The sequence below is a fragment of the Delphinus delphis genome, chromosome 6 (genome assembly GCF_949987515.2).
Source record: "Delphinus delphis chromosome 6, mDelDel1.2, whole genome shotgun sequence".
Classification (NCBI taxonomy): Eukaryota; Metazoa; Chordata; class Mammalia; order Artiodactyla; family Delphinidae; genus Delphinus; species Delphinus delphis.
In genome coordinates, this window is record NC_082688.1 from 104693663 (window position 1) to 104720960 (window position 27298).

At 47.5% G+C, this 27298-nt stretch overlaps 1 protein-coding gene across 3 annotated transcripts; it reads left to right on the plus strand.

Moving 5' to 3' along the window:
- Nucleotides 1-1818: 1818 nt before the first annotated feature.
- Nucleotides 1819-27298, plus strand: PNOC (prepronociceptin). Of its 3 annotated transcripts, none has more exons than XM_060013607.1 (4): nt 1819-2177; nt 12597-12746; nt 23089-23482; nt 26886-27298. In XM_060013607.1, exons 2-4 carry the CDS (start codon nt 12621-12623, stop codon nt 26969-26971), a joined length of 606 nt encoding a protein of 201 aa, XP_059869590.1. In that variant the 5' UTR covers nt 1819-2177; nt 12597-12620; the 3' UTR covers nt 26972-27298. The 3 variants fall into 3 exon arrangements, with proteins under 3 accessions (XP_059869590.1, XP_059869591.1, XP_059869589.1); XM_060013608.1 differs by lacking the exon at nt 1819-2177 and adding an exon at nt 2402-2448 and having other exon boundaries at nt 23089-23540; XM_060013606.1 differs by lacking the exon at nt 1819-2177 and adding an exon at nt 2402-2448.

Sequence of the window (27298 nt, forward strand, 5' to 3'; positions counted from 1 at the left end):
CACCTTGCTTGATTGTACTTGCTTGCACTCGCACCTCAGCCTTGCTATGAGACCATGCCAGACCAGGCCTGCTGAGGGGATGTGAGAAACACAGGAAGGATAAGACCCTTGGGAGAGAACCAAGGTGCCTCCAACCGACAGCCAGCCAACGTGCAGCTGACTGCAGGTTCACAAAGGTGCCTGAGACCAGGACTTCCCTGCTGATCCCAGCCTAAGTCGCCAATCTGAAGGATCAGAGCCAAATAAATGGTTTCAAAGCCTCTGACTTTGGTGTGGTTTGTTATGAAGCAACAGTGAACTGAATCCTGACATTTGAAATAAATATTTGAGTCTTTTCTCTTAAAAAAGTTGGAGGTTTCAAATCCAGGATTGGTGTGGCAGCTCCATAGTCAACCGGGACCCAGAATCCTTCTATACTGATGCTCCACCATCTTTAGTTCATGGCTTTCATGCTCAAAGCTGTCTCATGATCCAATATAGCTGCTGAAGCTCCAGCCATCACGTTTGTGTTCCAGGCAGGGAGGAAGGAAGAAAGGCAAATAAGAGGCCTCTTCTAGCTGAACTGTTCCCCTTTAAAAGAGTTGGAAGCCCCACCCAATGACTGGCAGCTTGATTCTTATTGGCTACCCTTGGCTGCAAGGAAAGCTGGGAAAGGTAGCCTTTTAGTGGAGCACATTGCCACTAGAATAAAATCAAGTATACTGTGTAGGAAGGAGGAACAGGGGAATAGGTGTTGAGTAGGCAACCAGAAACATCTGCCGCAGCGTGTGTAAAATCGAGCTCCAGGCCCCAACATACATCAGGATGCAAAACTGACCACATGTCATGCTGATTTCTCAGAGTTCATAGTGGTGGCTTTGCCCTGTAGTAACAAAGTGTAAGATTTGGGCAATAGACATCTAAGTGGAAAATCGTGAGTGCGCCAGTCTCCTGGGCCCTTTTGTAGTGAATACAGATGGAAGAGAAGTTTGTTCTTAGAAGGTGTTGCTCTTAACCTGGGGCAGGCATTGCTTGCTTGCTTGCTCGCTCTCTTCCTTGCTTTCTTCCTGTTTTGTTTTGTTTTTATTGAGATATACTTCCCATAAAATTCACAATTTTAAAGCATACAATTCAGTGGGGTTTTAGTATATTTACTATGTCGTGCAACCATCTGAACTACCTAATTCCAGAACATTTCCATTACCCCAAAAAGAAACCCCATTTCCATTAGCAGTCAGAGCAGATGTTTTCTTTAATCCTTCTCCGCCAAGTCTCAGGTCCATCAGAGAGCCAGACTCGCCACATGAGAGAGTGCTGAAGATCCTGGGACCACTCAGGCTCAAACCCTGGGATTCTAGAATATTTGTGGATCTTCTTGGGAGGGCCAAGGAGGAGGTCATGTTGTAATTCACCTACAGCTGGGAAAGGAGGGGTCCACAAGGGCGCTGCAGAATCTGAACATTCTCTGCCTGGGCTGACCGTGAGGCTACCTTCCCACAGGGAAAGGAAGGGAAGGGAAGGAGGCCCCATGCTGAGGGGTGGGTGCTTGGTAGTGAGCAGCAGCGTTAAAAGCGCTCTATTGCGACGGTAGACGTTGGGAGAGGAGTTTCAGATTCAGTCGGAATGATTTACGGGAAAGGATGGAGAGGATGCCGAACTCGCGTTTATTAAACGTCTCAAAGGTTCCAAATACAAACAGAATCTCGTTTTTCTACCCACAACCATCCTGGGAGATATTTCACCCCTTTACAGAAGGAGGACCTGAGGTTCACACAGAGAACTTGCTCGAACCAGAATTTCAGACACTTCATGCTGAGTCTAAAATCTCAGCCTCTTCCATTGTGCTGCGGGGTGGGCACCTGTGAGGCATCTCTGGCCCCGGCCCATGGCAGGTGGAGCCACTCCCTTGAGTGGCCTAGTTGTTGCTGCCTGTGGGGTGGTGACAGCAGGAGGGGGCTCATCTGAGCTCAGCTCTGGGCTTCTCTGTACCGGTGGGAGCTCCCCCCTTTCTGCCCACTCCCTGTTCATTCCTCGGGCACAAAGATTGCTCAAGGAGACTCCAGGACTGGGGTCTGCCTTGTCACTGTCACCAGGAGGCTTTTTTTCTTCCTGACTAGCCAGAGCTCCCCATCAGTCTTCGCAGCGCCTCTGGAAGCAAAGGGAAGGCAGCTGTGGGATCCAGGCTGAGCAGAGCCCAGGTAAAGCAGGCTTGGGAATGGACTGACGGGGAGGTTGGGATGTCACAGGTCTGAGCACAGAGCCAGGGGGGCGGGGAACAGCCAGGAAGGATGGTAGGTTCTGCTGCTCGCTTGATGAAGGGGGTCAGCGTGTGTCTGTGTCATCGAGGTGGGCAGGGAAGGGGAGGGCTGTGTGGGGCGCGGTGTGGGGGGGGGGGAGCGTATATATGCTGGTGTGGCTGAAACCGAGGAGCCTCACATCCGAAGGAGCCTGGCTACTGACAGCTCCCAGGTAGGCGACTGCAAGCAAGCCCCAGCCCCAAGACACGCTGCTGAGAGCCTGGGGAAGTAGCCGGGCGGCAGGGCTTTCCCCCCGGCCCCTCTCCTTTGTCCAGTGTGGATGCTGCTGGCCTCCTGTGAGATTATCCCTTCATTCGTCTTCTTTTCTGGGGTCGGATGGGGGGTGGAGGGGAGGGCTGAGGCTTTTATCCTGAAGAGAGGTGCCGAAGAAGAGCTGAACTTGGAGATGAGGAAAAGTTTTGATTCCCCAGCTGTGGCCCCTACTTTGTCACTGCTGTCTGTGGCAAAAAGGTGGTTATAGGTGTGAGGTTAGGGGAGCGGCAGGCACTTGGGGGTGGGAGCGAGGGCTTGCATTTCAAGGCAACCCTCCAGAAGCCCCCAGCCCTCCAAGCACCCTTGTGAGGGATTTCTCCCTGCGCCTGACTTCTTTTCATGGGGGCGTGCAGGCTGTTTTCAGCATGTCACTCAACTTGATTCAGATTTGGGTTTTTAATCCTGAGGGAACCCTGCTCCCCTAGGCACCGAATACAAATCGCTAGTAATGATGCGGGGGGAAATCAGACCCTGTCTTGTGCTCCGCCAGTGAAGTGGCTGATCGCGGTCGCTGTGTGTGAATTCCGCGTAGATTTCTGCAAGGTTGACCTTGGTCTCCAGACGCTGAATCCTGTGGAGGTCTCTTCTCTTTCTTTGCATCTTTCTTCCTCCTGCCCGTCTCTCCCACCTAAAGGTCTCTGCCGGGGTCCTGTGGAATACGATGTTCAGAAGTCATCCAAACTCTCTCTGGCTCAGCCTTTTTCCTCCTTCTCTCTTTGTGCGGCTCTCCCTTTGCGTCTGCCTTCCCCTCCCACCGCTACCCATCCCATCCTCCCCCATCTCATTCTGAACATGGGCAAGTTCTGGGGGAATTTCAAGTAAGGCAGGATGATTCGGGAAATGGACTATTTAAAGCAAGCAGCTTTGGACTTGAATACCCCGATCCTGGATTTCAACATCTGTGTTTCGTTTCCTTGAGCAGCCCATAATTGTCCCAATTATAACCAATAACATTGGTTGGCAGACTAACAAAAGATGAGCTTTTCATGGCATTCGCCAGCAAGCCTAAACCGGAGTTTTCAACATAGAGGGGGGGAAAGTAAGTGCTTGGCTTCTTATCAAAACCTCCCAGGGAAACTGCTGCTCTCTCGCTTCCTGGGGGTAGCTACTGCAGACACACTCCTCTTTCTCATTTATAAAGTGTGGCAGGGAAAAAGTCTGCACGCTTCCACCGCTGCCGTGATACCGTTCACAAAAAGCATTCGTGTTCCTTTGGCCTTGCTGAGTCTTCTGCAGGGGAGGGTCCCTGGAAAGACTGCCCCCAACCACCATCTTGGTAAAAGGAGCAGCTTCCACCGTTCCCTGTGCTGCCCATCGAGGGCGCTGTGGTGCAGCCTGGGGTCATTCACGGGGTGCAGTTTTGTTCTCCCAGGGGCGGCAGCCCTGGCTTTATCAGCTGAAGGCTGAGGGTACTGGGGGATTTAGAGGATGCCGATTTTGCCTTGTCAACGAAGGGAATAATTGCAGGATTAGGCGCAAACGGGTGCTCTCTGGAGCCCAAGACAGGAGCTGTCACAAAGCTATTCTGTATTCAATCAGGTATTTATCATCTACACTCCACCAGGCAGGGTGGATCCAACAGAGGTGATAATAACAGCCCTTTACACTCATACAACGATTTACATCTTAGCGCTTTCACACCCACTAGCCCTGGCAACAGCCGTGAGAGATGGTATCATTATCTGCATGTTGCAGTTGAAGAAACTGAAGCTGAGAGGTTAAATAATTTGTTGAGGACGTGGCAGAGAGGGGACTGAGTCCAGCCTTGCTGGCTCCTTTGCTTCCCCCTCTTCGGGCCAGGGGTGCTTACAAACTAATGGGGTGGGCGCGGGGCAACACACACAGTGAAACAACTCGCGGATGAGAGGCTGGGTGTAATTAAGTCCTGAATTGCGTGGTCCAGACAGCAAGTACTAGAGGAATTTGGGGGAAGGAGTCCTTGCTCAGAGATTCCAGGGATTCGAACCGGGCAGGGAAGGAGGCAGAATCTGGAAGAGCCAAGGGCTTTGGAGAGGGAGGTGGCAGCCGGGACAAGGGCACAAAAGGAGGTCAAAGAAATGAACCTTTATTGGAACCTACTATGTGCCAGGTAGCGAGCTAAACTTGTCTACATGCCTATTTCATGCTAACACACACACGCACAGTAGGGATGGGAGGTTTGGGGTGAGTGTTCTACGCTTTTATCCCCACGGTTCAGTTAGCCTCACGCCCCCCAGCCCCAGAGCTCCCATGAAGGAAATCTACCTGATGTGAATCTGGGTAGAACTACTCATCAGATATCCTAGGGAGGGGATGGGCCCCTCCCGGAGAACAGGAGTCACAGTGATGACAGCCTGTGGTGGCTCGAATGGCTGGGAGTTCATTAGGCAAACTGGATGTTCTAAACACTTCTATGTAAATACCTATAGGTCCTCCACCTGCTGCTTTCCTTCTCACCACACACTGGCCGTGAGATTTAGGGCACACCAGTTTGGGGGGCAAGCCGATTTTCTGGGCATCTCCCTAGGATAGCCAGTGATCACGTTCGGTCTTGATTTTCCGCGATCCTGTGATTGTTCAAATACTGGCTGCTGCCTCCGTGTTGCAGAAACACAGCATCGCCAGCTCTGAAGGGCCTGGCTCGGCATGTGACTTGTGGAACTGGCCCCCGAGGAGTCCTGGGTCTCAGTGAAAATGTCAGCGGATCACCAGCACACGCCCAGGGCTCTGCCTGGCAACCAGGGCTCAGAGTCAACCTCCCCTCAGCTCACACTTGTCCTGTGCTCCTCCCCCACCGAGTCCCCATTCATCCTTTCATTCATTCAGCCGAGAAACGTGCTTGGCTTACTGATAGGAGCCCGCAGTACCGAGCGCCAGGAAAACAGACCTGGCAGCCTGTCCTCAGAGCTGTGGCCAATGTCACTAGATGTCAACGAGTCTAGGCCAAGGGGTCTCCAAAAGGGGCGTGGGTGCCCGACAGACCACTGGGCTTTGGGAAACTGAGGCTTAATTTTCTATGTGGTTATCTTTCTGAATTTGCACTTTAGTGGGTTTTATATTGTATGTAACTTTTCTAAGTAAATTGGGAAGGTGAGCTCAAGACGGTCTGATTGCTAGGAGTATAAAGTTAAAGAAGTTTGAAGATTATTGATCTAGATCCATTGCTATTTTGCTTATCTGTATTTTCTAATCTTTTTGAAAGGAACCTTAAGAGGCTTTACTGTAAAAGTAAATAAAAGCTTTGAAAAATCCATTTAAGTTATTTTGACAGTATATGTGGAACCGTGGGCCAGAATCAGGAAGATCCAAGTTAAGAGCGATGACACCTTTCCACTTTTGTGGCAGCCCTGATAGAAAATGTGTCCCTTGGGACTTCTCTGGCAGTCCAGTGGTTAGGACTCCGCAACGGGGCCCCGGTTCAATCCCCAGCAGGGGGCGGGGGGAGGAGGGTGGGAGCAAAAATTAAAAAACATAAAATTTTTAAATAAAATAAAAACAAAGACTTAAAAAAAAGAAAAGAAAGAAAATGTGGTCCTCTCCTGAGCCCCAGCTGGGCTACTGTAACAAATATCTGGCCACTTATAATATCAAAAATATTGACCATCTAATCTATTGTAACTGCCTCTTTTTGGAGAAGGGGAAACTGAGCCCCAGAGAAAGAAAGGGCCTTGTTCAAGATCCCACAGGTGAGGGCAGAGCCAGGCCTCTGGCTTCCAAGCAGAGGGCTTTTGTTCATTCATTGCTCACCAGCTCCAGGCACACCCGGTCTGTGCAGGGCGGGGGCGTGCTTTGCCCTTCACCTCCTCTGCGCCCATCGTCTCCTTCCAGGTGGAAATTTAGAGCAGAAGAGAGACCTTTTTGGATGTAAGTGTATTCGTCAGAGGAGGAAAAGAAATAAAGGGGCCTCAGTCATAGCTGGTGAACAAGCAAAAGCTCAGTGTAGGAGTCACGTCTGCATTAAAGAAATGGGGCGTGTGGAAGACAAACCCCGGTACTGGTGGGCAACGAAACACTCCTCCAGGAACTGGGGAGAGGCAACAATAAAGAGGGTGTCATCAGAGAGGGGGAGCCCAGAGTTCAGGACAAAAGGAGCTCCTTACAATGAATTCATGTACACGAACACAGAAAACTGCCTAAATCTTTTTTTTTTTTTTTTTTTTTTTTGGCCGCGGCATGTGGGATCTTCGTTCCCTGTCCAGGGATCGAAGAGTCCTAACCAATTCCCCTGCCGAGATCACTGAGAGGTCTGGTGAGAGCGTGAGCTTGCAAACCAGACGGGTTGGGTTCTCAGCTCTGCCACTTCAAGTTATTTCTCCTCTTCAAGCCTCAATATCTTAACTGTAAAATGGGGACAACAGCATTTACCCCATAGGGTGGATGCTTATAAAGCAATCAGCACAGTGCCTGGCACAGAAGATGCTAAATATAATAATAATGTGATTACTATTAAATGCAAACAGAGACCATCCCAAAGAGATTCCACCAGAATTTGCCAACCTTTCCAAAGCAGGACTAGTGTGTGGAACTTATGGTTTCCCAGAACACGTTTGAGAGGCAAAACACCTGAGTTTCTCTGGCTCTTGTATAAACTGGATGATCTTAGGCAAGTTGCTTAACCTCTATGAACATATGTTCATCTCAAAAGGGGCGATAATATTAATCCCAGGTTATAGGATTGTATAAGAATATAAAACTCTTTTGTAACCTACAAGAACAATATTTATATATGTGGTTGATGAGAAGGATGGGAACAGATATACCTCTAGCAGAAAGGCATATCTGTCATCTTCTCTTCTCCACTAGAAGCACTAAAATTACAGGCTTTCTCATAGGTCATAAGACAAAACTCAATTAACTTTTAGCTTTGGCTAAATCTTCATATGTACTCCTCCAAACAGATAAGCAACTAATGACATTGCCCTTGGAAGCAAGATTACAAGCAAATAGATTAAGCTAAACACTGGTATTTTATCTTCATAAAGAGTGAGGCACGATTAATTTATGAGGTGTTATTACTGAAATAAAAGGTAATTAAACATTTCTTTACTCAATACAAGATGTCCAGACCCGTAGCATCCCCACATAGAAGGGTTAGCTGAGTTTGGTTCACTAAGTGAATACAAGCCATGTAAAATTCAAACACACTTAGGGTAGTTTTATTTACTGATGGTCTCTAGTGTACCATTTTGAACAACAATAACAACAACAACTACTGTTACCCCCATCTTGCAGGTGAGAAGACTGAGGCCCTCAGAGGTGAAACAACTCTCCCAAACTCACACAAAGTGCAAAGATCAAACATAACTCGGGAATTCACTAATCACTCACCTTCGTTTTACTTCACATTAACTGATACACAGGGCAACAAAGCACACAGAGGTTGTCAAGTCTTCCCAAAAATGAAAAACTTCTATTGAGTTTTCAAGAAAGTTTAGTCTTAATCTAGAACACAGTTGTTCGAGGGTTGTGAGGAGTACCAAAAAGGACAAAGCGTTGTCCCCTTCATAAGGATTATTACATATATTTTGAGCCTTTATTTATATTCATCTCATTTAAGTATCAGAAACCATCTTTGAGTTGGACTGTGTGGTGATTCCCATTTTAAGGATTCTTTGAATTGCAGAGGAGAATGAATAACGTTGAGTAATGACTGGTGTTTAATTACTAGGTGGAGTCACTAGTTAAAAGCGAGGGGTAGAAATCTCTGTCTTCCGGCTTCTTTTACAGGCTAAATGCCTACTGAAGTTCATCAATCTTTCTGTTTCAGTGTGACTGGAACATTGTTATGAAAAAGAAATAAAAACTTTAGCCTTCAGCATCAACTACTCTTTAAACTCATGCTAATTCATAAACAAGGACAATAACCAGCCATGCCTCCCCAGCACTCAATTGCTTCCAAGTGTTTTTCATTAAATCTAAGTGAGAACACTTCCCACGATGCAATTTTAAGGGAATATTATTAATCACATGCCTTGATTAGCCTTGGGGAATGGAATAAGCAAATTGGCTGAATAAAAATGACTTTCTTCTTTCTGAAAAAACTACAACTTTAAATTTTAAAATTTTAAATAAATAGAAGTGCGGGGTAGGACGTGGAGGGGTAGGGAGGTCAGAGATGGGAAGAGAGGTAGGTGTACCATGGACCAGCAAGGAGGGCCAGGCGAATGCCAAGTAGATTTGATAAGGTTTTCCAAGTGCCAGACCAACAAAGGCCCACATTTTACATGCAGGAAACGTATCAAATGGAACACATGCTCAATGTCCCAGGAGTTCATCTTCTTTCCTCAACTCATCCTAAAAACCCATTTACCCAGAATTTGAGATAACAGGAGCAGTCAATCCATCAAACATTTCCTGAATGTGCAAGTTGCCGCGGTTAATGAAGTTCATGAAAAACCTCAGCAGGAGAGCACTTCATTAACATCTGCCACAACTTATCAGCTCAGCCCGTGCAAACATGTGTTGCAATTTTGTATTAGGAAGCAAAGTCCCTTTTCTCCCCGCCTTTCCGTCTTCTGTGAAGTACAGACACTGCCATCATGTGGCCATAGAGAGCATAGCATGCTGGACAAATCCTACAAAACCGTCTCCCGCCTAGAATGAAATTGAGTAGAACAAGAAACGTAAAGGCAATCACCAAATTAAACAAAAGATCTAGCCAAGCGGTCCTCAGTTTAAGACCTTTGCTTATATGGTGGCTGTCTGGAACTCAAGATACGTGTTCTCTTCAAAAGAGCCTGTAAGTGGTGATGGGTTTCCCTGGGTTGCCTACCAACACGTTGCACCAGTGCAAACTTAGCACGTAGCTAACCATTCCAACCATGCCTCCCGGCCACTGGCAACAAGTCTTCTTCCAGAACGGGCATGGGGTTCCAGTTTAGGATGGCATCTTGCCTTGATCTGGAGCAAAACTCATTCCCACCCCTCCCCGCCAACCCCCGCCCCCCCCATGCCCCGCCGCCAAGCTGAACAGTTAGCTACTGGACACTTTGTCAGTGACACAGGTCCTGAAGTGGCTCCTGTGCCATGAGCATCCCGGGCCCCCGGGGGGCCGGTGCTCCCAGACACTCCCCAGTTCTCCATTTGTGAAGGAGAAGGGAGAGGGCTCCTGAGATACTCCACTGTCACTTATCAAACTTTCTTGAGCACCTCCTAAGTGCCTGGCCCTGTGCTGGGTGCTGGAAATTCAGAGAACCATAGAACAGAGATCTCTGCCCTTCAGGAACTCACAGCCAGTGGGAGATATAGACACACAAGTCCAAGCTTACCACGTAGAGTGCTAAGGGCCGCGCAAAAGACAATGATAGGATCACAGAGTGAAGGCTATGTCCTAGGCTCTTTCTCTGACAAGCTTTTACGTTGTACTTGTTCTGTGCCAGGTGCTATTTTAACTGCTGAAAAACATCAACCCATTAATCGTCCAATAAGATAGGTACTACTATCATCCCAGTTTTACAGATAAGAACCTGAGAGGGTGACTTGCAGACGTGGGATCTGAACCCACGTCTTTAGCGATCAGCAGATGAGAAAACATGAATCCCAACAACCCCGTCTCGGAGGTCTGTTGTGCCTATTTGACAGGCCCCTGGGCCTCGCTTGCTTCCCTGTGTGATGTACTGCTTTGCGAAGCCACAGGAGCAGAGGAGACTCATCTAACCCAGACCAGGGCTTGGAGAGGGCTTCCCAGAGGGGATACTTCCTGAGGTGTGTATGAAGTATGTGCTGGAGGCGGGTATTCTGAGCAGAAAACACAGCAAGGGCCAAAGCGCCGTAGGCGTTAAGGACCCGCTAGAGCTGGGAATTACGCGTGATTCACTAGGAATGGAGGAGATTCAAGGGTGAGTGACAGGAGCTGAAGCCAGAGAGCTGGGCAGGAGCAGTGCTGATTCCCACTGGGGGTTACAGAATTATTTTAAGCATGAGTAACATCATCACATCTAGAGATGGCTTGGTCGGGGAGGCGGATCATTAGGCAGACTAATTAGAGGGCGAGATCACAGTAACCAAGGCAATAGATCTCAGCTAAGGCACTAGCCCTGGGGGTATAGGAGGAAAACGCATTTGAGATATATTCATCTGAATAGATGTTCAAGTTCCTTGTTCATTAACCCCAGACATCCCAATCTGTAGGGTAAAGGTCAGACCCTTTAGGATGGCCAACATGACCCTGTTTCATCTAGACGGACGGAGCCCCTTTCTCTCTTAGCAAGTGCTTCCCTTAGGGAGGGGGCCCCAGTGCAGCCGCCTGCTCACCACCCCCCCAGGCTGTGATCCCGATTCCAACATGCCTTTGAAAAGTTGGAGTCACTAGTTAAAAGCGAGGTAGTTCTGTGTCTCTCAGACGCCCTCTTCTCTGTCCTCTTGGCAGACTCTTCCTCATTATTCAAAAGCCATCTCAAATGTCACCTCATTGACTTAACCAACATTGATTGAGCATCTTTCATTCGACATCCTCTTGGTACGAAATGCTTGGATAATGCCCAAGAAGAGCTGGGGTGGTCTCTCAACATGGCCACTGGCACTGGCTACCCCTCCTTCTCCAATTCACTTGCTCCATTTCACATGCATCTTCTACCGTTGCTTCTCAAACTTTAGCATGTGTATGACTCCCCTGAGAATCTTACTAAAAAGATCCAGATTCCGTGGTGTTGGGGTAGGGCCTGAAATACTGCATTTCTTACAAGATCCCAGGGGATGCTGCTAATCTGCAGACTGCGTTTGAAGAGCAAGGCTTTTACGTTTTCTCAGTACAGTCTGATGAAAAAGCAATAAAGGCAATGATTTTTGTTTTCCTTTGCTCAACTCTTATTAAGGTAAAATTTACGTACAGTGAAATGCACAGAATCTAAATGTACAATGCAGTGGGTTTTTGGCAGACGTATACACCCCTGTGACCCACACCTCAATCAAGAACATTCACATTCCCAGAAAGTTCCCTTGTTCCTCTTTCCATTTCATCCTCCAAATAAAGATGGTTCTACAGGGACCCAAAGCGATGGAGTCCAAGAAAATAGCTTTCTGATTCAGGAGACTCGATCACAGGAAAAATTTAAAGGGAAACAGGAAGAACTGTACATCTTTGAGACAATCCTACATAAAGAATATAAACAACTGATCTAACTAATAACCATTAGAGCTATTACCTTAGAATAGTCCCTTTGTTCATTTTTTTTAAGATTTTTTTTTGATGTGGACCATTTTTAAAGTCTTTATTGAAATTGTAACAATATTGCTTCTGTTTTATGTTTTGGTTTTTTGGCTGTGAGGTATGGGGGATCTTAACTCCCCGACCAGGGATCAAACCCACATCCCCTGAATTGGAAGGCAAAGTCTTAACCACTGAACCACCAGGGAAGTCCCTCTTTGTTCATTTTTCAATAGATAACTCCAAAGCCTGGTTCTGCAAAGCCTCGTCCTGTGCTTTGCACGGATTAGCAAGGTGAACATATTAGCTCTGTGCTCAGGAAGCTGGCTCACGTCTAGCAGGGGAAACAGACAAGGAACCTAGCAGAACCGTCCTGGAAGAGTGAATTCTGGGCCTCGGGGCATTCCTGGCAGAGGCAGGGGAGTCTGGGGAGGATCGGTCACACATAAATCTATTTTACACATCTCACTCATCACCGCACTTTGCAAAACGTCCCTTATGGGTCTAATCTTTGCAATAGCCCTGGGACAAGGTGGGTACCACTATTCCCCTTTTAGAGTTATGAAAACTGAGGCTGGGAGAGGTTGTCTTCAGGCCACACACTGGTAAGTCGCAAAGTGAGGCCTTTAGCTCCCTGGAAGGGTTCGTGCACGTGGAGGTCAGCTGAGTGGCAGGAATCGCAGGGGTGCTCCCCCCAGGAGCCCAGACACCAGCCCTGCATGAGCATTATGCCTGGCAGACAGGCCTGGGCCACCTGTGCTCTCAACAGTCCACTCCCTCCTGGGAGGTGGAATCTCAGGCCCGGCTGCACTGTCCCCCCAGAAGAGTGTCTTTCCCGCGTCCCCTATGTGAGGGTCTCCAGCCCCTACTGGCCCCCACAGAAGGGCTGTGCTAATTGCCACCCGCCCTCACTTGTGTTTTAGCATCCTGCTTCCAGCTCCTGCACCATGAAAATCCTGTTTTGTGACCTCCTGCTTCTCAGCCTCTTCTCCAGCGTGTCCAGCAGCTGTCAGAAGGACTGTATGGCCTGCAGAGAGAAGCTCCGCCCCGCTCTTAACAGCTTCGACCTTGAGGTAGGTCCAGGAGCAGGCCTGTCTTCCCCTCCCTCCCCCCAAGGTCACGTGACTCTCCTAGTGTCAGACGGTCTGTAGGAAACAGATGTGGACTTGAGCATCTTCTGAAAGCAAACCCTGTCACCTTTCCACTTTACCACGTTCATATAAAGACCCACCCATGCTGCCATTTTGTTCCCATCATTAAAATAATGCATACTGGGCTTCCCTGGTGGCGCAGTGGTTGAGAGTCCGCCTGCCGATGCAGGGGACGCGGGTTCGTGCCCCGGTCCCAGAGGATCCCACGTGCCGCGGAGCAGCTGGGCCCGTGAGCCATGGCCGCTGAGCCTGCGCGTCCGGAGCCTGTGCTCCGCAACAGGAGAGGCCACAACAGTGAGAGACCCGCGTACCGCAAAAAAATAAAAAAATAATGCATATTCATTCTAGAGAATTTGAAAAATTCCAAAAACTATAAAAAAAAAAATTTAAATCACCTTTAATCCCACCAGAGAAAGAATCCTAGCTTTTTCACTTGCTATGTTACACAAGGATAATTTTCCCGTTATTAACATTATTTGAAGTTACTTCTTCCCATGAATACAGTATACTTTGCTTAACCAATCCCCTCCTGTTGAACATGTATGTTGCCCTTCAGTTTTGATATTATAGACAGTTCTACAATGAACACCTAAATGCTCTCTCGTATTTTAAATTTTGATTTGAGCACTAAATTTCTTTTTACTAAGTAAGCTGCTTTGTCAACTGCTTTCATTATAGTTTAGTTATTCCTCTCCTATTAAATCCAATATAACTCAATTACTTTTTCTTTGTAGTCAAGTAAACTCTTTTCAAAAGATGCCATGTTTGAAACTCCTCAACCTTTAAGAACAAACTTTCGCCTGCTGTTCCTTAAGGCAAGCGTACAGATATAGGAACCAAGTACTCACGCTGGGATAACACCCTAACGTGAGCAGACACGGCCCCCGACGCACCCAAACAGCAAGCTCCTCCTATGCCAGCTCAGTGGTTTCCAAGTCTGTTTTCTGAACAGTAATAACCACCGAATCATGAAGTGCATCCCCAGAGAACCTATTCAAAGTTCATCCATCCTCCTCATTCAGCTATCATGGGTTTCCTGAGCACCTACTATGTGCTGAGCACTGAACTAGGCCAAGGGCCCTGAGGTGAGCGGATGGATGGCTTTTGCAACTGGTGGGAGAGAAGAACCCCCAATCCCTCCATGAGCGTAATTACTGAGCCCCGGGGAAGCAAGAACAGGGGACCCCAACCTAGTCTAGAGGGGCAGAGGGGGCTTTTGGAGGAACTAAGTCTTTAAGGAAACCGAAAGAAGATCTGGAGTGAAGAGGCAGGGAGGAAGAGCCCCAGGTGCCCAGGTAATGGAGGGAGGCGTGGGGGAGGGGAGGGGGCACAGGTGCAAATGCCTTTCAGGGGACTGGAGCGGCAATTAAGGAACTGAGAAAAGCTGAGTTTGGCTAGAACACAGAAGGCCCACCTGCCTTTTCTGTGCAGCCCAGAGAGGCTTAAAATTTCACCCAAAACAAAACCTTTCCCTTGGTCTTAGTAAACAGAGCAGACAACTAGTTTACACGTAAACCAGTGAAGGAGTTGATTAAGCAATAATCTCATAATCGCCACACTTTTAAGGCTCTGAGGTTGCAGCCTAGACAAGACTGAAAGTTGTGAACAATTCCTGAATCACGAGTTTTAACTGCAACCCTTTATCTCCCACTCAAAAAAGCATTAGGACTCGAACAGATATTCGTACACCCATGTTCATAACAGCATTACTCACAAGAGTCAAAAGGTAGAAATGACTCAACCGACCATCGAGAGATGAATGGATAAAGAAAAGATGGTCTATGCATACAGTTGAATATTATCCAGCTTTAAAAAGGAAGGGAATTGTGACACATGTTACGGCATGGATGAGCCCTGAAGATGTATGCTAAGTGAAATAAGCCAATCACAGAAGGACAAATGCTATATGATTCCACTTACCTTAGGTTCCTAGAGTCGTCTGATTCGCAGAAACAGAAAGTAGAATGGGGATTGCCAAGGGCTGGGGAAAGAGGAAAGGGGAGTTAGTGTTTAACCGGTACAAAGTTTCAGTTTGGGGAAAGGAAAAAGTTCTAGAGATGGTTGGGGGAGGTGATGGTAGGACAACGATGTGAATATATCAATACTTAATACCACTGAGCTGTACACTTACAAAGGGTTCAAACGCTAAATTTGATGATATGTGTATCTCACAATAAAAAAAAAGTGTTAGGACCTCAACTGTAAGGATAACCCGAAGTCTACTCTAATTTATTTTTTACAAAGTAAAGCATTCATGGATTTAGGTGATTTGTTTGTAATAAACATCGCACCTGACTGGGAAGCACTCTGATTCTCCCACTCCGGGACACCTTGACCTTGGGAGCCCTGTTCTGAGACAACAGAGGCCACCAGGGACAGATTCTCTCCAGCCTCTTTATTGCCATCTCAGGATCTGTCCTCCTGCCCTTCCTTCCTTCTTCCTTTGTACCACTGATTTTCCTGCTGGGAATTTCTCCTTTTTCCCCTCTCCCACTTGCTCTTTCCTTCCCTCCGTTGTCATGTTTTTGAAAGAGTATCTACACTTGTGACTTCGAGTCCCTTGCCTCTGCCTCACTCCTTAGCTGCTCTCGGAGGTCACCAGCAGCTCCTAACCACAGAACCCCCGGCAGATGTGCAGGCTTCCTCTCCTCGTCCCCTCTGGGTGAACCCGGCTCTCTTCCCCACTGTGACTCTTCCTTTTCTGCCTCCTGTTGCGGTCCTGTTCCTTTTCCTGCCCCATGAACATAATCGCCAAGATTCCCTGCTTCTTACCTCCTTCTGAGACGCTGCATCCACTTTCCAGGCCGTCCGCTCTCCCCAGACAGCAGGTAACGCCCAAAGGTACACCCCTCACCTCCTCTCTGCTGGGCTTCCATCACTTTCCATAGTTTCTGGGAAATCCAGGCTTCCCTTCCCTTTCCACGGCTCCACAAACCTGACCTGCTATCTTGCTCATGGCTCTCCCTCCTCCCCCAGCCAATAAATCCTACTCATTCTTCAAAACCCAGATTAGGTTTCACCTGGTAGGAGAATCTTTGCTGATTCTCCACCTGGCCCCAATTGAGCCAGCCCCTAGCTCCTTTGCTCTCTGATGATTACTTGCATCGGCTAGTCTCTCACCACCAGGTATGAGCTTTCTTTGCTGATTATTCTGGGTATCCCCAGCAGGTTGCAGTGTGTGGCACAGAGCAGTACTCAGTTAAGAGGTCCCACGGAAATTGTAAAACTGCAAGACCTTTAGTGTCCTAATAGGTGCAGGCACTGCACAGTTTTTACACTGGTGTCTTTCAAAGCCAGGAAAGAAATTGGAGCCTGTTTCCATTTCTTCATAGCATCTTCAATCTCTGGGGTCCAGACAACACTGTTAGAAAATGGCCAGGTCTAGCCTCACAGTGAGGGATAATCCCTACCAGTGCCTGCTGACCCCCAGAGGACCTGGCTGCCTGACTGTTTGGTTTCTAGCTTGTATTCACTTTTAACCTATTTTTTTTTAAGTTTTATGAGATGCCTAGAATTGAGGCAACCACATCTCATTTCAACCCTTGAGTATGTCCACTCTGTGAATGATGGGGGACTCAGACATTTAGGCAAGGGTCAGCTCCCCAATCCCTCCACAAAATGGTATAATCCTGAGCTATTCCCAGGACCCTCTGGACCCTTGGCTTCATCAAAAATTTCTTTATTTCTCATTCCAGGGCAATGGTCCAAGTATGGTTGTCTTTTTGGTAGACTATCATTTTGGTCAGTAAATTATTCACACACCCCCAAACCATTGCAATATCCTGAGCTTTCAGCTAAACTGTGAACGGTACTAACACCATCGGCTTAAGAAGAAAAAAACTAGATTCACTGAGTTGTTTCAGAGACAAAGAAGGTGACTCCCAAGAAAGGTCTGGGGAAATTTATTTAAATTCCCTAAAACTCTATTAAAAGCAGAAGAAACTACCTTCCGCTAGTAGTTTGTCTTCATTACATGAAAATTCTTAATCGTTGACTTGCAGTCGGAGTTCCTAATATGTTTTTCTTTTGTACTATTCCTCTGCTGGCCTGCTTGCGTTGGCCCTCAAATATTCTGGCAGACCTCCTAAAGCAAATAGATCTCAAATGTCTCTCTGTCAGAAGTGGTTGGATTCCTTAGTGGCAGAAACGTGACAAACTCAATGAGCTGCTTCTTTTCCTTCCAATGGGCTCGTGGGCCTGTTTCCCTCATCTTCGATCCCAGACATCCAAACGGCCTTTTGCTCAGTTTCCTCCCAAGCCCAGCTTTACAGATCAATTTGGCACCAGTCTGGGACTTTCCAGATGCTCCTCGGCACTGTGGCTTAATATGGCCATGTCATCAGTGTGGGCTGTGAAAATGTGTCCAGCTCACTTAACGGGCCATTAACCCATCTCTGGAAAGAAGCTGGTGGGTCCCTCAGCCCAGAGAGTTTAGGCATTAAGCTCCTATGCCCATCTGGTGCTACAAATGCTGTCGCGAATTTGGATTCCTCATTTCTGCCCAAAACCTTCTCCTAAATCAAGAATTGAGACGAGTTTGTTAGCACCTAATTCATCTAATAGTACGTGGAGCCTCGGTGTGGGCTCTGCATGTGGTTTGATGGTAGAATTTCATTTTCTCTGATTGACACACAACCTAATTACCATCTGGGCTTAGAAACTCAGGGGCTCACAGGAGATCTGATAGCCTCTGGGCTTAACGGCTTCCACCTGTTTCTGTAAATGGAAGGAGCAGAACAATACAGCCAGCACTTTGAGGCTCCTATTCGGTGAGGATCCCACCGAGTGTGCTCCAACGGTCCGTTTCACCTCTACGCTTCTGAAACCGCACAACTCAGATTGGGACTTGAAACACTGGCGCTGGGACTGGAACCCATGGTCTTTTAATGGAGATCACACACCTGGTCTCAGGACTTAATGAAACTCAGATTCTTTATGTCTCATCTCAGAAAGAATTCAGTAAAAGACAAAGTGAAAGGTAGGAAGTGGATTTATTTAGAGAGATACACATTCCATAGACAGAATGCAGTCCCTCTCAAAAGGTGAGAACGGCCCTGGGAGAAACACATTCCACAAACAGTGTGGGCCACTTCAGAAGGAGAGAGGCCCCGAAATATGGGGTGGTTAGTTTTTATGGGCTGGGTAATTTCACAGGCTCATGAACGGGAGGATTATTCCAACTATTTTGCAGAGGGGGAGGAGATGTCCAGGAATTGGACCACCGCCCACTTTTTGACCTTTTACGGTCAGCCCTGGAACTGTCATGGCACCTGTAGGTGTGTCATTTAGATGTTAATGTATTACAGTGAGTGTGTAATGAGGCTCAACGTTCCACTGGAAGTCGAATCTTCCACCGTCTTGGACCTAGTTGGTTCTAACCTGTTTATGTCATATCTTCTAGGGCTATATTATTCTTTGAGAGGTTATGCCCTGCTCCCTTCCCTCCTGTTTCACTTCTACTGGCTTTCCCAGTGCTACCCATGCTTTCCTGTCATCTCCTTGACTCTGTAATATACGGTTTCTCAGACTCATCACTGTAGATATATTAGGCTGGATAATTATTTGTTGGGGAGGAGGGGGTTGTCCTATGCATTGTAGGATGTTTGCTAGTGTCCCTGTGAAACAGAGCAGGACTCTGTGGGACCCTCCTGGGTACAAATCCTTTCTGTGTCCCCCATTTCTTTTTTTGTAGGAAATAGGCTTCATCCAGCCTCCAGAACTTTCCCTGAGTTCCAAAGGGTAGGTTCAAACAGTTGTTAATCAGGGGCAAGGGAGGAGCAATCAAACAATAGTGCAGCCCTGGGGCAGGGTTCCTCCTCAAGGGATACGTATAACAATACCTTTGTGTTCTTCAGTGGGAACTAAGGCCTTCATCCTTAGGAGGATGGTGACTCCAGGCTGAGCACAAGATTCCTGGAGCACCTGTTACCTCACCACCAACACATCAGAACAAAGTCACACACCCTGCAGCCTTCACCCCCAATTTTGCCTATTAAAAACTTCTCCCCCAAAACCATCAGGGGGTTTGGGATTTTTGAACATGAGCCACCTGTTCTCCCTTGGCCCTGCAATAAACCCTTCTCTGTTCCAGACTCCAGTGTTTCGGTTCGTCTGGCATCACTGTGCGTCGGGCACACAACCTTGTGTTCAGTAACAGCTGGCCTCTGCTCACTGGATAGCAGTAGCCTCCCTGCTCCCACCCACTGTGTGACAACCAAACGTGTCTCCAGACATTGCCAAATGTCCCCTGGGGGGCAAAATTGCTCCCGATTGAGACCCACTGCTGTAGAGCAATAACCCGATAGGATGATGATCTAAAAGAACAAACTACAAATTGGTTCTACCCAGTTTTCTTCAAAGTGTTTCAGGAGCAGGTGTAGTACAGACCCAAGTGACTCTCTGAAGGAGCCCCCAACCACCATGTTCCCTGATGGTTTCTTCCTCCTCAGAGCCAGTTCCAAAGCAGGGTTTCTCAAAGTGTAATCCAGCCTCAGAATCGCCTGGAATGCTTGAAAATGCAAATTCCTGGAGCCCACCCTCAGTTTACTGCATCAGAATCTCCAGGGGTATAGATTAAGAATTTGCATTCTAACAAACCCCAGTAGGGTTCATAAAGACCACTCAAGTCTGCAGCTCCATTGTTCTAGAGTCCACCCTCCCCATCTATGGAATTTGCCCATCGTTCTTTCTTACCCAGTGAGTCTGTGGGTGTGAAAAACTGGTTTCTCTATGTATCTCACTGAGTTGTCAGCATCTCTGAGGAAACTCTAAATGGAAAAGACATACTCGAAAAAATCTTGTGTATCAGTAGGGGCCAATCTCACCACCTCTGGCCAGCAGGTGGTCTGGGCAAAGGTGTTCCTTGGAAACCTTACCAGTGAAGGAGAGTGAGAGTAACACTCCCACTGGATACCACCTCTTTCTTCTCTCTGGTCCAGCAGAAAATAAGCAATTTCCCCATCAGAACCTTACTTTTTGGTCTCATAGAATCCTTATTTTCCCATTAGTTTCCACCATTTCATATTGCAAGCACAGAGAAGTCACTGACTAGGAGGTGTCCTGGGTTGGGACTTGAAACGTTGGAGTTCTGTTCAGGTTATACTGTTATTTCACCATGTAGTTTTGGACCCATTACTGAACCTCATTATAACATGCGAACATGGACCACACTGGTCATTTCCAAACCTGGGCAAATCTCACAGTTACCTGAGTTTTGTAAAAATAAGCTTTAAACCCTGGTTCTATTCCTCAGAGGTTTAACTGGGTTATGAAATTCTGTGTTTTAAAAAGTTCTGCAGATGATTCAGATTCACACCCAGGTGTAGGACCCATTGGACCAGGTGTTGCCCAAGGAGTCTATGCAATGCCTTGATGATGCACAAGAAGAGTTGAGGCATCTCCCAGTGTGACCATTGGGCGACCTCAGCTGCAGAACCCCTCTTCCTCCTCTTGTTTCTCTTCATTTCACATCCTCACTATGGACTCCACTTTGTACTCCAGCTATGAGATGCCTGGAATGCATACACGTTCTCCCTACAGCACAGCTAGCAGCCAAGTGAAGAGGTCCTAAGCCTGGAGTCCACGGATGCCTGTCCATGGCTAGGCTTTAGAAGATGTATGAACCCCCTAAAATTATAGGCAAATGTGACATGAATGTGCAGTTATACAGTGAAAGGGAGGGAATCCCTTATGGAGAATAATTAGATTCTCAAAAGAGCCCATGACCCAAAAACAGGTGAAAAACCCTGGTCTAATGGGACAGACAAGACAAAGAGCTGCAACAGGGTGACAAGCACTACATCAGAAGCTTGTGCTAAATGCCGGAGGAGTTGGAGTCTGGTTGCAACTAGCTACAACTCCTGTTCTTCCAGTGACTCCCCTTCTCATCTTTTTTCTTTTCTTTTTTTTTTTTTTTAAAGTTTTCCCTTTGTCACGCTTAGCTAAATATAAAGTGAATTCTTTATTAATACAGCTCAGGGTAACAAACCTCTACTTGAAACCCTCCTATTTACTGGATGGAGAAGATTCCTCCATGAGTAAGATGTGGTCCCTAACTTGTCATATTCTGTCTTGTAAGGTGTTACAATTATACTAAGCATTCAAATTTCCACAAGTGGAAAACAAAGTTCTGTGGGAGCACAGAAGCAGGAGAGAGCAATTCCAGCCGGGGAGCCAGAAGCAGGTGTCATTGAGGAGTAGCTCTGGAGCCTGGCTGGCCCCAAAGGATAGATGGAAGGAGGTTATTCCATCAGAAGGAACAGAGTGAGAAAAGACATGTGGGGAAGGCGAGGGAGCTCGCTGTGTTTGAGGCACTAAGAGCAACCTCATATGCCTGAAGCAATGAGGGGTGTTGAGAGGAAGATTCAGAAATAAGACTGAGGGACTTCCCTGGTGGTCCAGTGGTTAGCACTCTGCGGCTACAAAGGAGGTTGGGAAACATATATGTGGCCTTCAGGAAGAAAACAAGTGTTCTCTCTCTTTTTTTTAAAAAAATATTTATTTATTTATTTGGTTGCACCTGGTCTTAGTTGCAGCAGGCAGGCTCCTTAGTTGTGGCAGGCGAACTCTTAGTTGCGGCATGCATGTGGGATCTTAGTTCCCCGACCAGGGATCGAACTCATGCCCCCTGTATTGGGAGAGCAGAGTCTTAACCTCTGCGCCACCAGGGAAGTCCCAGAAGTGCTCTCTTAGTAAGGAAGAGGGGAGATGGGTACAGAATGGGCAGGTGGTAGCTTCTGCCCCAGAAGAGAAGGTGGGCTTTATTCTTAACAAATTGTACTTAATGTGTTGGTCAGACATTTTGATGGAGATAGAAGACACGGCAGGCGGACTCTCAACCACTGCGCCACCAGGGAAGCCCTGGGTGGATGTTTTTGCTCCCCAGGTAGGGCCGATGAGGCACACACACATCTTCTCATGTCCCACACCTGCCCAGGCAGAGCAGTAACTCTTGATGCCCTGGAAGCCAAGCAAAGACTCCGAGGTCTGACGAAGGGCTCTGCCGCTTCCTGCTGACCATGATGTCAAGGTCAGGTTGAAAGGCGGTTTCCATCTGGCTAAGGCCAGAAACACAGAGAGGAGCATTCAGGGTGAAGTCAAAACAGCAAATAGGAAAAAAAAAAAGTTGGAGGCAGAGGCTTCCAGGAGACCTAATCGGAGACCGGAACGTGGGAGGAAAGGGCCAAGGCCAGGACCAGTCAGGAGGGTGGGAGATATCATGGTCAGGTTGGTAGTCTAGATGAGAAATGGAGATGCCTGGAGAGACAGAGAAGCAGCAGGAGTTCCTCGGGGGCTGGCGGGTCTACTGGATTTTGTCCGATGTTCCCCGAATGCCCAACCTGCCTACATCCCAAGGTCTTGGCCCCCATCTTCTTTTTTTTTAATTTTTTTATTGAAGTATAGTTGCTTTACAATGTTGTGTTAATTTCTGCTGTACAGCAAAGTGACTCCGTTATACACATATATACATCCTTTTTCATACTCTTTTCCATTATGGTTTATCCCAGGACATTGAATACAGTTCCCTGTGCTATGCAGTAGGACCTTGTTATCCATCCATTCTATACGTAACAGTTTGCATCTCCTAACCTCGAACTCCCAATCCATCCCTCCCCCACTCTCCCTCCCCCTTGGCAACCACAAGTCTGTTTGACCCCCATTTTCTGTAACTGATGCACAGATAGTGATGACTAGTGTGTGTGAGGTGAAAAATGAATCACACCAAGGTTGATCTTTACCTGGTGACCTTAAAGTAACCATGCAGATTTAACCACGTGACTACATACTACACACTACATACTACATACTTAAGAAATCCCCAGTTTCTTAAACCGATCTGACCTCTCCTAAGCTTGATAAGACAACAAAATAAAATTCTTCTTTATGGGTGACCTGATGAGCTGTGTTTGGCTCCAAAAACCCGACGAGGGCTATAACGCGGTGCAGGTTTGGTGCATTCATTCTGTTAACTTGCTGTGTCACCTGTGGTGAGTTAACCTCACCTCCCTGAGCCCCAGTTTTCTTTGTGAAATGACAGAGCCGGGCTAGTTTTCTGCTTCTTTCCAATTCTGAAATTCTACGCACTTAAATAACTGCATGCAAAACTGCTGCACGGTACTTGATAAATGGGTGCTTCAGGAGCACGTGCGTTGGCACCAAAGTAGACGACAGAAGGACTGGATCTCCTCGTGGGCTTGATCTCCTCATTGCCTTGGACCAATAGCTGTCCCTCGTCTCTCTCCCTCCTCCACCTCCATCTTTGCAGGTGTGCATCCTCGAGTGTGAAGGGAAGGTTTTCTCCGGCCCTCTCTGGACTCCGTGCACCAAGGTCATGGCGAGGGGCTCCTGGCAGCTCAGCCCTGCTGACCCAGACCACGTGGTAGCTGCTCTTGACCAGCCAAGAGTCTCTGAGATGCAGCATCTGAAGAGAATGCCCCGTGTCAGGAGCCTCTTCCAAGCTCAGAAAGGGACAGAGCCCGGCATGGAGGAGGTGGGGGGCATGGAGCAGAGGCAGCTGCAGAAGAGGTTCGGGGGTTTCACCGGAGCCCGGAAGTCGGCCCGGAAGTTGGCCAACCAGAAGCGGTTCAGTGAGTTTATGAGGCAGTACCTGGTCCTGAGCATGCAGTCCAGCCAGCGCCGGCGCACCCTGAACCAGCATGGTAATGCGTAGCCGGAAGGGGAGCCCCTCCCAGCTGTACCGTCCACTTCAACCCATGAGTGAGTGGGGCCCGAATGAGCTGGGGGCGAAACGAAAACTCCTCCACCCCTGCCTTAGCCATCCTCCCTGGCCTGGGGAAGCACGCTGGCCCCCAAACACATACGCACACCCTACACCACCTCCAGGGGTTCAGCTCCTGGGAGGCCTGGGAGGTAAACCCACCTGCCTACCTCCTGCCCACCTTCTCTCTGGGAGCAAAGATTTTCCTGGGAGTGTTCTCGACACTGACCACTGCCATTAAGAGACTGGTTACCATGGGGATAATAGTAGTGTATTGAGATAACTAATTCCTCTATAGCTCTCCAGGAGCTTAGTTTCTATGGGGACAGTTAAGTGGACCAATCCTCCTATCTGGTTGCCATAGAAACCATTCACTCACCTTTCCTCCGAGACTAAGAACGGAGAACTGGACCTACGCTTAGCCATTCGCAGAGAGTCTGATTTCTGTGGCTGTGATGTTGCTATTTCACCTTCAAAGATGGCTTAGCTGTCCCTTCCCTTACCCCCCTGTATCTCAAGGTGACTGGCTTCCATGGAAACCATTAAACTTTCCCAATCTCCCCCAGTCAAGGAGTTCTGGTTAGGACCAGTTCTTGTCAGGACACTTTTCTGCCTTTCTTTCTTCCACACATCACTCGTCCATCTGACCACTTGGCCAGAGACGGGCTGATTCTTTGCAGCCAATGGAACCTGAGCAAGGCTTTGAGAATCTGGCCCAAGTGACCTGAGTCGCTTTTGGAAGAGGGACTCAGGGATCATCATCTCTCCTCAGTTTTTGCCTCTTTCCAGGTGCCATTTTTGTTTTGTGTTTGTTTGTTCGCCCTTTTCCTCTCTCCCTTCTGGTATGTTCTTACCCCCATAGACACATTTATACATGTACCTATAATGCAGACCAGATGATAAACATCAGAGATGCTAATTTATTGCCCAGGCATTACAAACTCAGCTTTCCTCAGCCCATCAACTTATACGTAACTTTGAGTGGCACAGGGAACCAGCACAGTGGAATTGTCTGAAAATCTAAGAAAATCCCAACCGTCAAGCATATATGCCTGAATTCATGTGTGGGAATATGATTTATCTGCAGGATCTCATATCTTTCCTTAAACAGTCTAGAGACTTCCCCTAACAGAAAGAACTAATCAGTTGGTCAAAAACTTTCCCCAGACATTGTTACCCAGGCGGGGGCTTTTCCCTGACTCGGAGGCATAAGAGGAAAAAATCTGCATGTGCTGTGTTATTTTGCTTCCCGTACGTCAAAGGTAGCCAGATGGTTAAAAATCTTCCTTCAAAGTATATGAATACACGTGTGAATCTTTGGCATCCACGCTTTAGCAGGGAGGCAGCCCACGTAGTGCTTTGCAGGTAGGCTGGCTTGTTTGCAAAACATCCATGGCCAAATACGGGTATGTGTATTAAGTTGTGAGCCGAAGGCCGCCGTGTTTATTTTAGCAGAATGACTAATCTCCGAAGGCCCTGAATTAACCTGCACTGTTTCTGAAGTCATATTCTTGGATCCTTTACAAGCATTCTATTTTTCCTAAGCCATTCCTGCACAGGACCTAACGGTAAATCTTTCAGAGCTAGCATGGATTGAATTCTTTCAAATCTTAAAGATAGTCTCCTTTAAAGGGACCCTCAAGGAACACTGAAGACATGTCGAACTCTGAACTGCAACCATTTTCTTTACCTAAAGACAGTTCAGAATCAGTCACATTAGCAAGAATCAATTTATTTAAAAAAACAAAACAAAAACTATTTGAGCCCCTCTTCAGGTAAAATTGGTTTTTCTAGTTATCTATTAAGCTTCCAACTGAGCGGCACTGAAACATAACCGGTAACCAGCTTCTGTCTGTGGCTTTGCTCAAGATGTAAAGTTCTTGATGGAAACACTGCAGATATTAACCAGCTCATTTGGGTGTTGTTGATTGCTCTCCTCCTGTGACCATCTCACTCATTCTTTTTTCCACACATTCATGGTTGCTGAGTTCCAGTGCAAATGTGTATTTAGGAGTCCCTTAAGCCTGTCTTTCTTCGCCTATACATACTCCAACCAGCCCCACACATGCTTGAGATCTCTCCACGGCTGGGGGACTCCTGTTGCCAGGCTGTTCTGGACCCCCGAGACATCCAACACCGACCTAGATTTAGAAGACTGGAGGAAATGGCGTCACCTCACACACGGGATAAAGAGCCCTTATTCAGGGACTTCTCTGGCTGTTCAGTGGTTAAGACTCTGTGCTTCCAACGCAGGGGGTTGTGAGTTCAATCCCTGGCCGGGGATCTGAGATTCCCACATGCCACACGGTGCGGCCAAAAAATTAAAAAAAAAAAACCACACCAAAACCTTATTCAGAAAGTATAATTGTTACTGGGTCTAAGCTCGGCCACACGACAGGCCAATAACTGAGATGAGTTGTTGGGACAAAGCATAATGACTTTATTCGCACAGCCAGCAAACCGAGAAAACGGTGAGCCAAACCATCTTGCCTGAGTTAGAATTCAGGCTCCTTTTATACTAAAAGGGGAGGGAGTAAGGTCCAGCATTTCCTGGTTCCCATCAGCCTCCAGAGGGGATGTGTTCATTTCTTCCTCCCTGCAGTCATTCACAGGTGGGCCTGGTCAGGATGTTTCCTGTGAGCTAAACCAAGGTATTTTAGCTTAATGCTCATTACCTGGGAAGCAGGATTCCCAGAGATGGGCCTTTATGTATAACTTAAGCTTATAGGCAACATCCCTTTAGTGATTAACATGTAATAGGATACAAAAGTTCTTCCCTATTACATAATGATGTCCTAGAAAGGAAGGACGCTGGGGTGCAGGACCAGTTCTAGACAGACCTGTGAAAAGTGCACAACTGGTCGTGGTATATACCGTCCCTTTCCCTGGCCCTATACTTCCCTCCTCTCTTCTGCTGTCCCTGGCCTTGAACTTCTAGACAGTGGAAATAAGCAGATTCACTCCTGGTGAGAAATTGGTGAAGTTAGCACTTGTATTATAAAAGAGAGCCATAAATGAGGGCTCTCTTAAGCCTGAAGAAATGAATTACCACACACAGATTCCAAACTCCAGGGATGAGAGAACTGCTTCTGGGCAGTTCTCCCCTTCTGACTTTCAAGCCCTAGCCCACAGACCTCCCTTCATTCTGTTGGTCCTGCCACTAGACCGGGGGGGACAGGAAAGCAGGTATGTAGAGGGAGACAGGAAACCCTTCTTGTTGCTTTTGGGGCTAATTATGTGAATGATAGCTTTTCTTTGCCTCCTGTCTATTGCTTAGGGAAAACAGAACTGAAGGGTCAGAAAAACTGTCAGATTTGCCACTGTAATCATTTCTGTCTCCCCAGGTGTCCGGGTGATCCACAAATCAGCATGTCTCCAGCCCCAGACCTGCCGGCTGGGAATCAGGATTCCTTCCTCCCCAAGGCCCTGAGGCAGGCCTTGTCTCCAGGCCTCCACCCACAGGGCCCAGCCCCATCTGGTTGTCTTTCCCTTCCCCCCTCCTTCCTGCCCCTCCCCCTATGGCATGTTTCATGACAACCCTGTTACTACATCAGAGTGTATTTTTGTAATTCTTCCAGCTAACATTTAAACAGCCCCATCTTTCCTTCTCACCCACCTCTTCCCTCTTCTAGGGGTGGGTTCAAGGAACAGGAAATCAAGAGTGGGGTTTTGACTCGTCACTGCCATAACTTGTTTGTAAAAGAGCTGTTCTTTTTGACCTATTGTTTTAAACAGATATTTCTCCATTAAACTTATA

Bases quoted from the DNA above. Each gene is read 5' to 3' on its own strand.
- PNOC (XM_060013607.1), top strand. From the start codon at position 12,621: ATGAAAATCCTGTTTTGTGACCTCCTGCTTCTCAGCCTCTTCTCCAGC. The intron at 12,747-23,088 runs GTAGGTCCAGGA...CCATCTTTGCAG, and splicing joins TTAACAGCTTCGACCTTGAG to GTGTGCATCCTCGAGTGTGA. The intron at 23,483-26,885 runs GTAATGCGTAGC...CTGTCTCCCCAG, and splicing joins GCGCACCCTGAACCAGCATG to GTGTCCGGGTGATCCACAAA.